Here is a 13,140-nt window from a genome sequence, read left to right as displayed (position 1 = left end):
CAGAAGACTATGGGAACTAAGACCGGATGTCTGCCCCCATGGTGATCTGATGGAGGCCCCACTGGGATTAGATCTATTTTTCAGGGACTCTTAAAATTTGGGTTGTCTGTCCTTCTTATCCTTCTGGTCTGATACTTCATTATAAAACGGGCCTTTAGATGTTGTTCCAAAGCTGTCAAGCAAGGTACAAAATTCTTTTTTTTTTCTGCTTTTTTTCTCCCCAAATCCCCCCAGTATATAGTTGTATATTTTAGTTGTGGATCCTTCTAGTTGTGGCATGTGGGACACCGCCCCAGCATGGCCTGATGAGTGGTGCCATGTCCGTGCTGAGGATCTGAACCCAGTGAAACCCTGGGCCGCCAAAGCGAAGTGCATGAACTTAACCACTTGGCCACAGGGCCGACCCTAAGGTCCAAAATTCTAATAATGCAAAATATCAACCCGAAGCCAGGAACAAGAGAATATTTCCAAATGACTATTAACAGTTTCATTCCTCTAACCCAGACCTACGCCCCAATTCACCAGGAAGGAGCTAGATGGGTTGTCACCTGGAATCCCTCAAGAATAGGGAATGACCAAGGAATAGAGGGATTGAAACCGGCAAACAGTTAGCCATTCATGATGAAGCAGCTGGGAACTAAAGTTTTTTTTCTTTTTGCAATTACTGATCACAGCTTTATTTGTTCCCCCGCCCATTGTTAACTGTGCTGTTTAGGCAAAAGGCTGTCTGACTCCCACCAGGTTCCTGTAGGTATCGTGTCCCTGGAGCCTGGGTCACCATCGTAATGGGTGTGTGAGCTGTTTTTCGGGAATGAGAACTCCTTGTCCACTTCAGGCTGGTTTAGACCACCAGCTCATCAACTGGACCCATGCAGGTGTCCGATAGGTGACCTTTTGATGTCAAGAGGGTAAAACCTCCACCCTCAGATCATGCTCACACCACCATTTTGTGAGCATGCATCCTATGAAGAGGCATGGAGTCTGACGACGCTTGTGCAGATCATCAATTACCTCACCTCTCCTCACCTCCAATCCTCCATCTGCACATTTCAGACCACTCTGCACCCCATCCCATAAATATCCTTGAGTCCCCATTTTTGGGGAAGCTGATTTGAGAGTCATGCTCTCGCTTCCTCACATGGCTGCCTTGTGATTAATCCCTCTCTCTGCTGCAATCTCGTCATCTCCGTGTTTGGCTTTCTGGGCAGAAGGCAGAAATGAACCTGACACAGTAACAAAATCACTTGTGCAAGGTCACACAGGCAGGAAGTAGAGAACCGCAGTGGAGCCCAGCCTGGGGTTATGGCTCTGCTCTGCTCTTCCCTGGCTGGGCTCCCCAAGAGAAGGCACTGGGTTGATTCATGGCCATGCACACAGGAGATGTTTATTACACTGTCAATGGATCAGGAAAAGGGATTTGGATGAGGACAAGGGTCTGACATGAGCTGGAGACAGACCCAACGGCCACCCTCCAAGTCTCAGCTTGGATGGCCCCTCCTTGACCTCCAGGCTGGGTCAAGCACCTCCATCCCAGCCCTGCCCACCGCGGGTCCTCACTGATTGGGGACAGGCCTTTCTCCCCTACTGGAAAGTGAGCCCCAGAAGGACAGAGCCAGGGTTCTTGTCACCACTGTGTCCCCAAACCCAGCCCAGCACAGGTCAGGGCATGGTGCAGGAGCTCAATATACTTGATGAAATAATAAACTATACTAAATCTGAAATTTAAAAAAACGCCAAAAACCTAAATATTATATTTTCACAAAACCTCTCTGTGGTAGATGCTGTCACTGCCCCTATTGTACAGAGGAAGAAACTGAGGCACAGAAGGCTAAAGTCATTTGTGTGAGTCACACAGTAAGTGTGGGAAGAGTCAGGATTTGAGCCCAAGGACAGCTCTAGGGTCACATTCTTACTCACTCTGCCTTCCTCTCACCCTGCCGAGCATGTGGCCACGACTGTGCACACACGCCCCGCCCCCGGCCATATTGGCATCACATCCGCCATATTACAATGCCCCACCTTCCTCATCAGGCAGAAATCGTAGGAGGCGCTGCACTGGGGCTGGCTGGTTGGCATGAGGGTGTATTCTATACTGATTTAACCCAACACTTACTAATTTTCAGTTGGCCATTTTTTCACATTTTGCAGGCAGTCAATTGCTATTTCCAGCGTTTTCATCAGCCCCTGGAAAGCTCTCAGGCCGGAGACACAAGAGACCCACAGGGACAGAGGAGCTGGACGAGCGGTTCTGGAGTGAGTGTGCGCTCTGCTTGTGAAGGGAGCCTCCAGCTCAGGGGCAGAGAGAGGAAAACAACCAAAGGACCCAGTCAGCTCCCGGTCCCCGGGCAGAGGGCAGAAGAGCGGAAAATGGCAGGTGCTGGTGAGGACGTGGGCACCTGGGAAGCTGCCTCCACTCCTCAGGATTGCGGGCTGGGTCACTGCAACGGAGAGCAGCCTGGCAGTTTCTAGTGATGTGAAGTATCTGTGGCCTGTGTCCCAGTGATCCCAAGTCTGCTCTGATACCGGGGCCGGAGAAAGACATGGGGAGATGGGCGAGGATGTTCACTGCAGCATTATTTTGGGGGACGGGAACTGGAAGTTACGTTGGGGGTCATCACTCTGGGAATGAAAAACTACAATGGGGAACATCATGGAGCCGCAGAAAGGATGAGCCAGTTGTTCACGCAACGACTTGGAGAAATCTAACCATGCAGCATTAGGGACAAAGAGTCTGGAGAAGATCCAGAAGGTGGTGTCCTCGATGTAGCATGAGCACACACCCACGTGGCACAACCTTGTGTATTTGAATTCTCCCATGATTGAGGACATCCTCCAAGCACATCTGAGGTTTGCTTCAGGAGGGGAGAGGAACAGGGGAAGGAGGGAGAACAAAGGAGGGAAATAAATAAATAGAACTCTCTGTACTTAATGCCCCTGACCCCCCCCAAAATCAACCTTCCCCCCCACCCCCACCGCCATCAAGCTCCTAAACTCTCTTCCAACTCAGCAGCCAGGGGGATCCTGTTAAAACAAGTCAGATCACGCCCCTCCTCTGCTCAGAACCCTCCTCCACCCTCAGAGGAAAACCAAAGATTACACGAAGTTCTATAAGCTCCACTCTGCCTGTCCCGATCGTCTCTGTGGCACACCCCCTACCCCTCCTCATGGCCGGAGTCCCGCCCCGGCTGAGTCCAGGTTCCTGAGGGATGGACGCCGTCGGCGCAACGAGGGAAAATGAAGAGACGTGAGACTTGGGTTGGTGTTAGCAAGTCCGACTTTACTGTGCACAAGTGTCGTTTCTATATTTTTCAGGATTAGTGCAGAAATAGCTCTACAAATATTCTCAGAGAGATAAGGAAGTAAAAAAACGAGCACAAGAATATTTATTAGCATTCTATTCTATAGAGCATAAGGTTAATGGTAGTCTTCTCCGCAATTAACTAGTATTTGTTGTCTCTAAGCAAAAAGAGATAGGTACCTAGGCATCTGTTGTAATTCATGGTAAAGTTAAATCAAAGAGAGAAGGTCCAGGCCTCCAGACAGGACAGCAGTCCGTCTGTTTACATCCTGGGGGAGCCATCCCTGCCTCCCTCAATCATCCACGTCATGAGTGTAGATGGTTAATGGGAACAAAAGGCGACTCCAGAGTATCTTATCCCCAGGGCTATTTGCGTTCTCAGCGGGCAGTTAAGCATCTTTACATTCCCGCGCCCCTTAGGGGGTGAAAGCATTCCTTTGTCTTTTAGATTGTAGAGCTAACAGTCCCTTAAGCACACTGCCAGGAGAAAATATCATTTTGTTAGTAAAGTAAAGGGCTGAAAAGCTAAGCTAAATGATATATCTTCAAGAATAAAAAACAGAAATAAGTATAGACATAACCTTGCTAGAAAGCATGCATATAATTCAGAAAATATCAGGGGTGTCGGCGGCCATCCTTCACCGAGGGGCATCCCTGCACCCCTCGGCCCTTCTACTCATCAATTATTTATTATTTATTGCTTTTAGGAGAAAACCTCTATAACATTTTAACAGAAAGCAGAAGGTCAAGAATAATATATAGATACTTCTTGATCATCCAATTAACCAGCAAACTTGGAAGGACGATGCATATATATTTAAACAAAGAACTGGAGGGAGAAGGAAGCATTAACCAGATGGAGGCCATAAACCTAATTCGACATCTTATCTGGGCAGGATTCCTTTCTGCTTGTCTCAAAGGGGACTGTGTGCCCCTCCATTAATTAACTGCATCAAATGAAATTAGCTCTCAGAAAAATATCTTGAAAGCTACCTGCAGGTGGTCACATTCTCTTACTATATTTAATTCTCCCGGGAGGTAGTGCCTCCCAAGCAGCCACCCAAAGGAGTGAAAACTGGAGGTTAAGAAAGGAAAAGGAATGAAAGGCAATTAGAAGCAGCACAGGTTTCAGAACTATGTGAGGGGCCGGCCGGTTATTCTTCACCAAGGGGCGACCCTGCACCCCTCGGCGTTAATCGGCTGGTCCCTGTCAAACAGCCGATCAAATGATGTAGCCACGGCTCCTGGCACCTCATGGCTCCTCCAACATGCTGGACAGGCTCCTACCTCAGGTCCTTTGCACTCACTGTTCTCCCTGCCGGGAATGCTCCTCCCCTAGATGTCCAGATATCTCCCTGGCCCATCTCACCTCCTCCAGGTGTCTGTTCAAAATTGCCCCCAGCATGGTGCCCCAGTCCCATATTGTTCTCCTTTATCTCTTTATCTCCCTTTCTTTGCAGCATTTATTACTGTCTGATATATCATATGTCTATTCGCTTACTTGTTTACTGGCAGTGTCTCCCACTGTTAGGATGTCATGTTCAGGGAGGCTGTGTTGCTCCCTGCCGTGCCCCCGAGTTCCCAGCACCGTGCCTGGCACACAGGGAGACCTCAATCAATACTTCCTGAATCAATGAATGGACATTCAGCTTCCATGGACCAGCTGACACGTAGATGCTTGATTACCATTCATTACCCAGTTGTGAATTTGTTAGTTCTAAGTCCGCAATTTTCCCTTGACACTTTATATTTTACAGCCAATACATTTGTTCTCCTTAGGTTTACAAATATACCTTCAGGACCTCAGAGGGCAAATAGGCCTGGTCATGCCAAGAAACAGACACCCAGTGAGTCCCAGACATGTACGTAGAAATGTTTACCCTCCAGGAGCAGAGGCGGCTTGTTCAGACAGTGCCACCCACGGCACACACAACACATAGTGGCCAGGGCAGGGATGGGGATGCCAGCTGGCACCTGGCTCAGCCTAAGGGGTCAGGGAGGGCTCCCTGGAGGAGGGGACATTGCACCTAAAACCTGAAAGACAGTTCAGAATCACACAGAGAAGGGGGCAAGAGTGTGACGAGCAGCAGAATTTTTTGACCCATGAATGTTTATCGTACAAACACATGGATGGGAAACTTTCATACAGAAATGAATGAATGGAGCCACTTTGTAAAACAGTCTGTGAGTTCCTGGAAAAGTTAAACAGAATTACCATATGATCCAGCAATTCCACTCAGAAGGACTGCAAACATGTCCATACAGAAACCTGTACACAAACGTTCATAGCAGCATTCTTCATAATAGCTAAAAAGTGGAAACAACCCAAATGCCCACCAACTGATGAATGGATAAATAAGTCCACAGAGCGTGTGTACATCCAGTGTATGTCTATGTCCATCCGTATGGTGGAATACTATTCAGTCATAAAAAAGAATGGAGTATGGATGCCTGCAACCACACGCATGAACCATGAAAACCTTCTGCTTTCACAGCCACGCAGTGCGTGATTCTATTCACGCAAAATGTCCAGAATAGCGAAATCTATAGAGACAGAAAGCAGATTAGTGGTTTCTCTGCCGAGGGGAGGAGGCAGTGGGGAGTGGCTGCTAATGGGAACGGGGCTTCCTTTGGGGTGATGAGAATGCTCTGGAATGAGATGATGGTGATGGTTGCACAACTTTGCAAATATACTAAAAACGATTGAAATGCCCACTTTAAAAAGGTGAATTTTACAGTATGTGAACAGCTCAATTTTTATTTTATTTTGTTTTATTTTATTTTACTTATTTTGGTGAGGGAGATTGTTGTTGAGTTAACATCTGTGCCAGTCTTCCTCTATTTTGTATGTGGGTCACCGCCATAGCATGGCTGATGGGTGGTGTAGGTCCATGCCCAGGATCTGAACCTGCAAACCCCAGGCCACTGAAGCAGAGCATGTGAACTTAACCACTACACCACAGGGCTGGCCCCAGCTCAATTTTTTTTTTTTTTTTGAGGAAGATTAGCCCTGAGCTAACATCTGCCACCAATCCTCCCCTTTTTTTTTTTGCTGAGGAAGACTGGCCCTGAGCTAACATCTGTGCCCCTCTTCCTCTACTTTATATGTGGGACGCCTGCCACAGCATGGCTTGCCAAGCAGTGCCATGTCCACACCCAGGATCCAAATCAGTGAACCCCAGGCCGCCAAAGTGGAACGTGCGAACTTAACCATTATACCACCAGGCCAGCCCCAGCTCAGTTTTTGAAAAAGAAAGGAGATCGCCCAGACAGAAGGCGGAAGGAAGGGATCAAGAATGGGACATTTCCACCTCTTTTTCATCCCAGACTTCCCTCACAACCAGAGCAGCCGGGGAGGTGAGTTGTTAGTGATGCTAGGAGAGAGGCGGGTCCAGGGGTGAGGGGTGAGGGGACAGGGTCCAGACTGGGGCAGGGACCCTGGGGTGGAGAAAAACAGACAAAGACTGCTTCGGGGGTCTGGCGGTCAGGACTGGTGTCTCATACACAGGAACCTGAAGGCTCCGGATGAGGTTCTCCCTGCCCCCGACACACACACTGGGGCCTCAGGACCCACCTCTCCCCCTCCGCACTCCCTCCTGTGACCTTTCCACCCCCATCCCCTCACCGGCAGTTGTTTTTGAGGCTCTGAATGACCTTCAGCCTGTTCCTGTCCCCGAGCGAGCCACAAACATTGCAGGCAGCAAAAACAAACAGCCCGCGCAGACCTTGGAGCTGGGGCAGGGGTCAGCGACCTGCCCCAGGGCCCATCTCAGCCCCTGGCCCTGCTCCAGCCTCCCTCTCGTCCTCTGTGGGGCAGAGGTCGTGCTGGCTTGGTGAGGCAGTGTGAGGGGGCCTGGTTCCAACTCACCACTTTCTGGTCGAGTAGCTGTTGGTAAGTGGTCTCACTCCCAGCTCCGTAGCCTCAGTTTCCTCATCTGTCAAATGGGAAGGATAAAGATGCCCACTCCATAGGGCTGTTGTGAGTTCATTCAATGAGCTAATGTGCTGGTGGTACATAGCATGCGCTCAGCGTGCGCTCAACAAACAGCGGCGACGTTGACCACGTGCCTCTGTGGCCTGTCTGGTGCTCCTCGCAGCACTTTCCGTAAGCGATCTCCTCTACCCTCCCACACAGGTAGTCTTCATGGATGAAGAAGCAGGCCCAGAGAAGTTAAGCAACTTGCACCAGGTCACACAGCTGGGGAGATGGGGAGCCAGGCTCTGACCCCCATGCCGTGCTACTTCTCATAACACGACCCATGGTGGATCTCTCCTTTTATTTTTTTTATTACTGCAAAACACGTAACATAAATTACCATTTTCACCAGGTTTAGATGTACAGTTTAGTGGCATCAGGTACATTCACGATGTCGTGCAACCATCACCACTATCTATTTCCGGAACTTTTCCACCACCCCCAACAGAAACCCTAGGAGGTGCTGATTATTGTTAGAGAGGAACTCCAGGGAACATTTGCTGAGGCCCTACTGTGTGCCAGAGCCCATGCTGGGGCCACTGGGAGAGACAGCATTCTGCTGGAAGCTTCCAGGTCAGGACCATACCGTCTAGACATTCAGGTTTCCACAAAGGTGTGGTTGTCAGATTTACCACATAAAAACACAGGATCCTGGTTAGATTGGAATTCCAGATAAACAACAAATCTTTTTCTTTTTTTAGGTGAGGAAGAATGACCCTGAGCTAACATCTGTTGCCAATCTTCCTCTTTTTTTCCTCGAGGAAGATTGTTGCTGAGCTAACATCTGTGCCCATCTTCCTCTGTTTTGTGTGCGGGATGCTGCCATAGCATGGCTTGATTAGCAGTGCATAGGTTCGCACCCAGGATCCAAACCGGTGAACCGTGGGCCACCAAAGTGGAGCATGCAAACTTAACCACTACACCACTGGGCCAGCCCCAACAAATTATTTTTAGTATAATTCTCAAATATTGCATGGGACATACTTATACTAAAAACAAATCATTATTTATCGAATTTCAAATGTCATTGGGGGACCTGTATTTTATCTGGCACCCTAGACCAAGGAATCCAGCCCATAGTCCCCCGGCCAAACTGGGTGCTCTGGCTCATGGCTCAGTCCTCCAAGAGAAGAGGCTCGTTTTCTTTCTGTCTAGCATGGGACCAAGCCGGATGTTGACATCTGACGTGGGTGCCTGGAGCCTTCCCTCGCTGAGCCTCACTCAGCCTCCACATGGACTCCAGGAGGCAGCCGCTCATCGCCTTCCCCATTTTACAGATGAAAACGTGGAGGCCCCGAGAAGGGAATGTACTCACCCAGCTCACACGGTGAGGCTGTATCTGGCCCCGTAGCCCAGCAGCCAAGGGATCTCAGAGACGAAAAAGGAATAATCATCAACAGCAATGATCTGGGAGTGCCAGGCTCCGTCTTAAGACCGTCCTTGTGTCATTTCATTCAATCGATGAAAGATGGATTCCAGGCCCATTTTACAGAAGAGGAAACTGAGCCCAGAAAGAGGGGCTGTCATGGGAGGTGGAGCCAGGATTTGAACCCGGTTCGATGCGGGAGGCCGAAGAGCCTTGTGCCTTCCCCCGTCAGGACGGGGTGCTGGGAGCGCAGGAGGGAGGGAGGCCAGCAGGGGCGGGCATGGCCTGATTGTCACTGTCACCTGGGGCCCTCTATCTGAAGTCCCTGCCAAGGGGCGTGGGGAGGCAGCCTGGGGAGGGCTCTGCTCCGTGCAGCCTCGCTCTCCCTCAGCCCGAAGAGCCAAGCACGGAGGGACAGAGCCTCTAGAATGTCGCTCCCCGGACACAGACCCCAGGCCCTGCCCTCTCTCTGCTTCTCCGTCCTGGTCCTGGCCTGGGTTGTGGGTGAGGAGTGGGTGGGCGGATGTGGGGACCACGCTGCAGCGTGAGGTGTGAGCGTGACGGTCAGTGTGGAATGCAGGTTTGTGCATGGTGGCGTGCAGACGTGTGCACGCGTCTGATGTGTGTGAAGTGTGTACATGGGGTTGGTACAAATGATAGTGGTCAAGTGTGTGCGTTTGCATCTGTGTAAGCCTGAGAGTAGGCAGTCGACGTGATTGTGTGTGTCTGTGAACACGCATGGGTTTGTGTGCACGTGTGTCTTTGCAGGGTATGTATGCAAAAGATTTGAGTGTGTGGACACGTGTGAGGGCATCTGTATGTGAGTATGTCTGGGTTCTGCACATGCATTTAAAACGTTAATACTTCTATAATGCCTACAACGTGTAAGGCACCATTCTAATTGCCTTCTACATGTTAACCCTGAATTCGCACAATAACCCTACGAAGTAGGTCCTATCATCACCTCATGCCCCAGAAGGGGAAACTGAGTCTTGAAGAGGTTAAGTCCTTGGCCAAGGGCACGCCACAGGTCACACAGGTGCCTCTGTACATTCCTGGACGTGTATCTGTGTGACAGCTGGTCTCCGTAGGTGGGGCTTTGCCCAGATGTGTGTGTGCTGCAGAGACAGGTGTATGCAAGGAAGTCAGGTGTGATCTGTGGCAGAACCCCTGGCCCCCCGGGAGGAAGTGACAGCGTGGCTCAGCCATCCTCCTCCTGTGCTTGCCCGCCACGGCCTGTGGAGGTGGTTCAGACAGTGCAGGCTGCCAGATCGGGTCGTGAAGCAGGCATCAGGAAAAGGATGGGGGTCAGAGAGGCGGGGCTCAGGCTGAGGGAGAAAGCCACAGGCAGACACAGGGGTGACAGGAGGGGCCGGTGGTGAGAGGACTGGCTGCCCCTGGGCTACCAGGAGTGACAGCGACGGTGAGTATGGAGGGAGAGGAAAGAGGAAGAGGAAAGAGGGGTTCTGGGGTCGCAGCCCACCCAAGTTGCCCTCTGGTCTCACCTAGTGTGCCAGCAAGAAGAGCCTACAGGATCCCCGAGCCCCCCGCCAGCGTGGGGGAGCAGTCCCTGGGGCCTGGTGCAGAGCAAGGTGAAGGAGCTCATGGAGACGCTGGTGACCAAGGTCAGAGAGAGGTGGCAGTGGTTGTGGTGAGTGTGCCCAGGAGTGGGCTGGGGCCTGCACTCCCGGGGCTGAGGGAGGAGGGGCTGGGGCCTGGACCCCTGGGTCTGAGGGAGGAGGGGCTGGGGCCTGGACCCCCGGGTCTGAGGGAGGAGGGGCTGGGGCCTGGACTCCTGGGTCTGAGGGAGGAGGGGCTGGGGCATGATTCCTGGGTCTGAGGGAGGAGGGGCTGGGGGCCTGGACCCCTGGGTCTGAGGGAGGAGGCGGCTGGGGGGCTGGACCCCTAGGTCTGAGGGAGGAGGGGCCGGGGGGCCTGGACCCCTGGGTCTGAGGGAGGAGGGCCCGGGGGCCTGGACTCTTGAATTCTGAGGGAGTGACGTGGGGTGGGGGAGGGCTCTGAGCCCTGGGTCTGAGGGGAGTGTAGGGCAGGGGTTGAGAGCAGGGACTCCCAGGTCAGAGGGAGAAAGAGGTGTCCGGGGCCCGAGGTCTTGACGGGTAACAAGGGTCTCAGCTGTGATGTCCCCTCTCCCACAGGGGCCCCTCGCTCTTCCAAGGCTTCATGCAGACATACTATGATGACCACCTGAAGGACCTGGGTCCCCGTGCCAAGGCCTGGCTCCACAGCTCCAAGGACAGCCTCCTGAACAAGACCTACAGCCTGTGTCCCCAGCTTCTCTGCGGGGACGAGGACCAGGGTTGAAGTGTTCACACGCAGCCTCCACAATAAAGAAATTCTTCTCTGTGTGCCTGTTCTAATCCTTCCCCACCCACCCCCAGCAGTTAATGACCAGAGGGGGCGAAATGGGGCAAGGGAGGGACAGCGCGGGGGGCCTTGGGGGAAGGAGTAAGGGGATACCCCCTCCCCCAATCCTGAGCCCCCATCTGCGGGCTGGGGGAGGGGGGGCAACTTCAGCCTCCTCAGTTGAGGACGGAGGGTGAGGGCTGGAGAGCAGGCAGGGTTAGCAGGTGCCCACAGCGACCCCTCATTCAGAGCTCTGCCTTCCCCTCCCACGTGATGGAGACCCCAGACCCCACGCTGGTGGGTGCCTGGAGCCCCCAGACTCTCCACAGCCCCCCAACAGCCTGGCTCTCTCAGGGGTGAATTTTCAGAGTGGGGGCTGCCTGTGGCTTGACCTTGGGGACGTCACTGCCCTCTCTGCCCCCGCCCCACCCCCTCAGCGGTTCTGTTGGCCAGGACTTTGGCCCAGGCGTTGAGGAGGGGGTGGCGGCTATGGAGGAGGGTGGCTCTGGAGAGCTATAAAGCGTTTCTTGCTCAGAGCTGGGAAGGACAGTCTGCTAGAGTCCGGTAAGAGAGGGGCTGAAATCGGGGAGGGGGGTGGTGAGTAGGCGGGTGAGCAAAGATTGTTAGAAATCGCGAGAGGCCCGATGTCAGATTCCCGGGTTGGCATCACAGCTGTTAGAATCGAGAGTGTTTGCCACTGCTGATCCCTCCTGGGTCGGATCTCAACCTGTTGGAGTTGCCAATTCCTCATCTACAAAATGTGGATGATCCTATGGGGGGCTGAGCACTGTAGTCAGAGAGAGTGCCTCCCCCAGAGGGCTCAGTGGAGGACGGAGGAGATGAGTGAATGTGGTAGAACAGGGCCCGGTTAGTGGGGGTTCTTGAGTGTATGGTTTGTCTCCGCACCAACTGGGTCTAGCGTAAATGCCACCCTCTGCTCAGGCTTTCCCCTTCGGAGGACCTATTGCCATGCAACATGCCTTATATTTTATTCCTTTAATATTTGTTCATCATATTTCTCTCTCATGTCAGCTTTGTTAGGGGTGGGCCATTGCTGTGTTCACGGCTGGGCCCAGATCTGTGTTTGGCATACACTAGGTACTCAAGAAATGCTCCTAGAGTGAATCAATGGATGTTAGAATTAAATCAAGGGCAGAATCACAGAATGTTAGGCAGTGAGACCCAAGCCAGTCCACGAGGAACTTGACTCAGGCGGGCAGGGAGAAGAGGGGAGCCCAGCCCTCCACCCAAGAATAGATGCCTCCAGTGGCTTGTCCCACACCCTCCTCAGTGTTTCAGCTCTCCCGACACCATGGGCACCCGATACCTCCTGGCTCTGTTTCTTGTTCTCCTGGCATTAGCATTCGGTGAGTGGGGCAGCAGGTGAGAGGGTCTCTGTGAGGGGGGATAAGCCCCAAGCATCTTCCCAGCCCAGTTCTCGCCAGGCCCTACCCCTGGCCCCTCCTTGCCTCCCCTGCCTCGTTCTCCCCCGGACAGGCCCATCCCTCCCCTAATGCCCTCTCCCCCGGCAGAGGTCCAGGGGACCCATGAGCCCCAGGAAGATGAGGCGGCCAGCACGCCCCTGCTCACCAAGATGCAGGAATCACTCCTTAGTTACTGGGATTCAGCCAAAACAGCCGCCCAGGACCTGTACAAGAAGACATCCCTGACAACCGTGGATGAGAAAATCAGGTACCACCGCCCCCAGGAACCAGGGGTCTGGCCCCCGCCTCCTACAGCATCCAGGACCCAGGTGTTCCAGCCCCTGGCCCCTCCTCCCTCAGACTCAGGAGTCCAGGTTCAAATGTATACTTTCTCAAGGACCAGGTATCAGCCCCGAGCACCCCCAACTCCATCAGACCTGGGATTCTGAGATCCCAGCCCTGGCCGACCCAGGGATCCAGGAGTTCGGGATCCTGTCACCTTTTCCCTCAGGTCACATGATTCTGGGCCCTCAGCCTCCTCCCTCAGACCCAGGAGTCCATCCCCCAGCCACTCCTCCCTCAGACCCAGGAGTCCAGGGCCCCAGCCCCTCCTCCCTCAGAGCCAGGACATCCATCCCCCAGCCCCTCCTCCCTCAGACCCAGGAGTCCATCCCCCAGCCCCTCCTCCCTCAGACCCAGGAGTCCATCCCCC

At 52.9% G+C, this 13,140-nt stretch overlaps 2 protein-coding genes across 2 annotated transcripts in view; both read left to right on the top strand.

Annotated features, from left to right (window-relative positions):
- Positions 1 to 8,927: 8,927 nt before the first annotated feature.
- Positions 8,928 to 11,006, top strand: APOC4 (apolipoprotein C4). Its single transcript, XM_046680568.1, has 3 exons — positions 8,928 to 9,144; positions 10,150 to 10,291; positions 10,797 to 11,006. The coding sequence occupies exons 1-3, from the start codon at positions 9,069 to 9,071 to the stop codon at positions 10,960 to 10,962; spliced, it is 384 nt and encodes a 127-aa protein (XP_046536524.1). The 5' UTR covers positions 8,928 to 9,068; the 3' UTR covers positions 10,963 to 11,006.
- Positions 11,007 to 11,549: 543 nt separating this feature from the next.
- Positions 11,550 to 13,140, top strand: part of APOC2 (apolipoprotein C2) — a 2,339-nt gene continuing 748 nt past the window's right edge. The window contains exons 1-3 of the mRNA XM_046680567.1: positions 11,550 to 11,568; positions 12,296 to 12,371; positions 12,537 to 12,696. Coding sequence (XP_046536523.1) covers positions 12,317 to 12,371; positions 12,537 to 12,696 — 215 coding nt within the window. The 5' untranslated portion in view covers positions 11,550 to 11,568; positions 12,296 to 12,316. The remainder of the gene's footprint in view (positions 11,569 to 12,295; positions 12,372 to 12,536; positions 12,697 to 13,140) is intronic.

The sequence above is a fragment of the Equus quagga genome, chromosome 13 (assembly GCF_021613505.1).
Source record: "Equus quagga isolate Etosha38 chromosome 13, UCLA_HA_Equagga_1.0, whole genome shotgun sequence".
Taxonomy (NCBI): Eukaryota; Metazoa; Chordata; class Mammalia; order Perissodactyla; family Equidae; genus Equus; species Equus quagga.
Note: the sequence above shows the minus strand (reverse complement) of the source record. Positions and strands in the feature narration are given on the sequence as shown.

Bases quoted from the DNA above. Each gene is read 5' to 3' on its own strand.
- APOC4 (XM_046680568.1), top strand. From the start codon at position 9,069: ATGTCGCTCCCCGGACACAGACCCCAGGCCCTGCCCTCTCTCTGCTTC. The intron at 9,145-10,149 runs GTGAGGAGTGGG...GGTCTCACCTAG, and splicing joins GGTCCTGGCCTGGGTTGTGG to TGTGCCAGCAAGAAGAGCCT. The intron at 10,292-10,796 runs GTGAGTGTGCCC...CCTCTCCCACAG, and splicing joins GAGAGGTGGCAGTGGTTGTG to GGGCCCCTCGCTCTTCCAAG.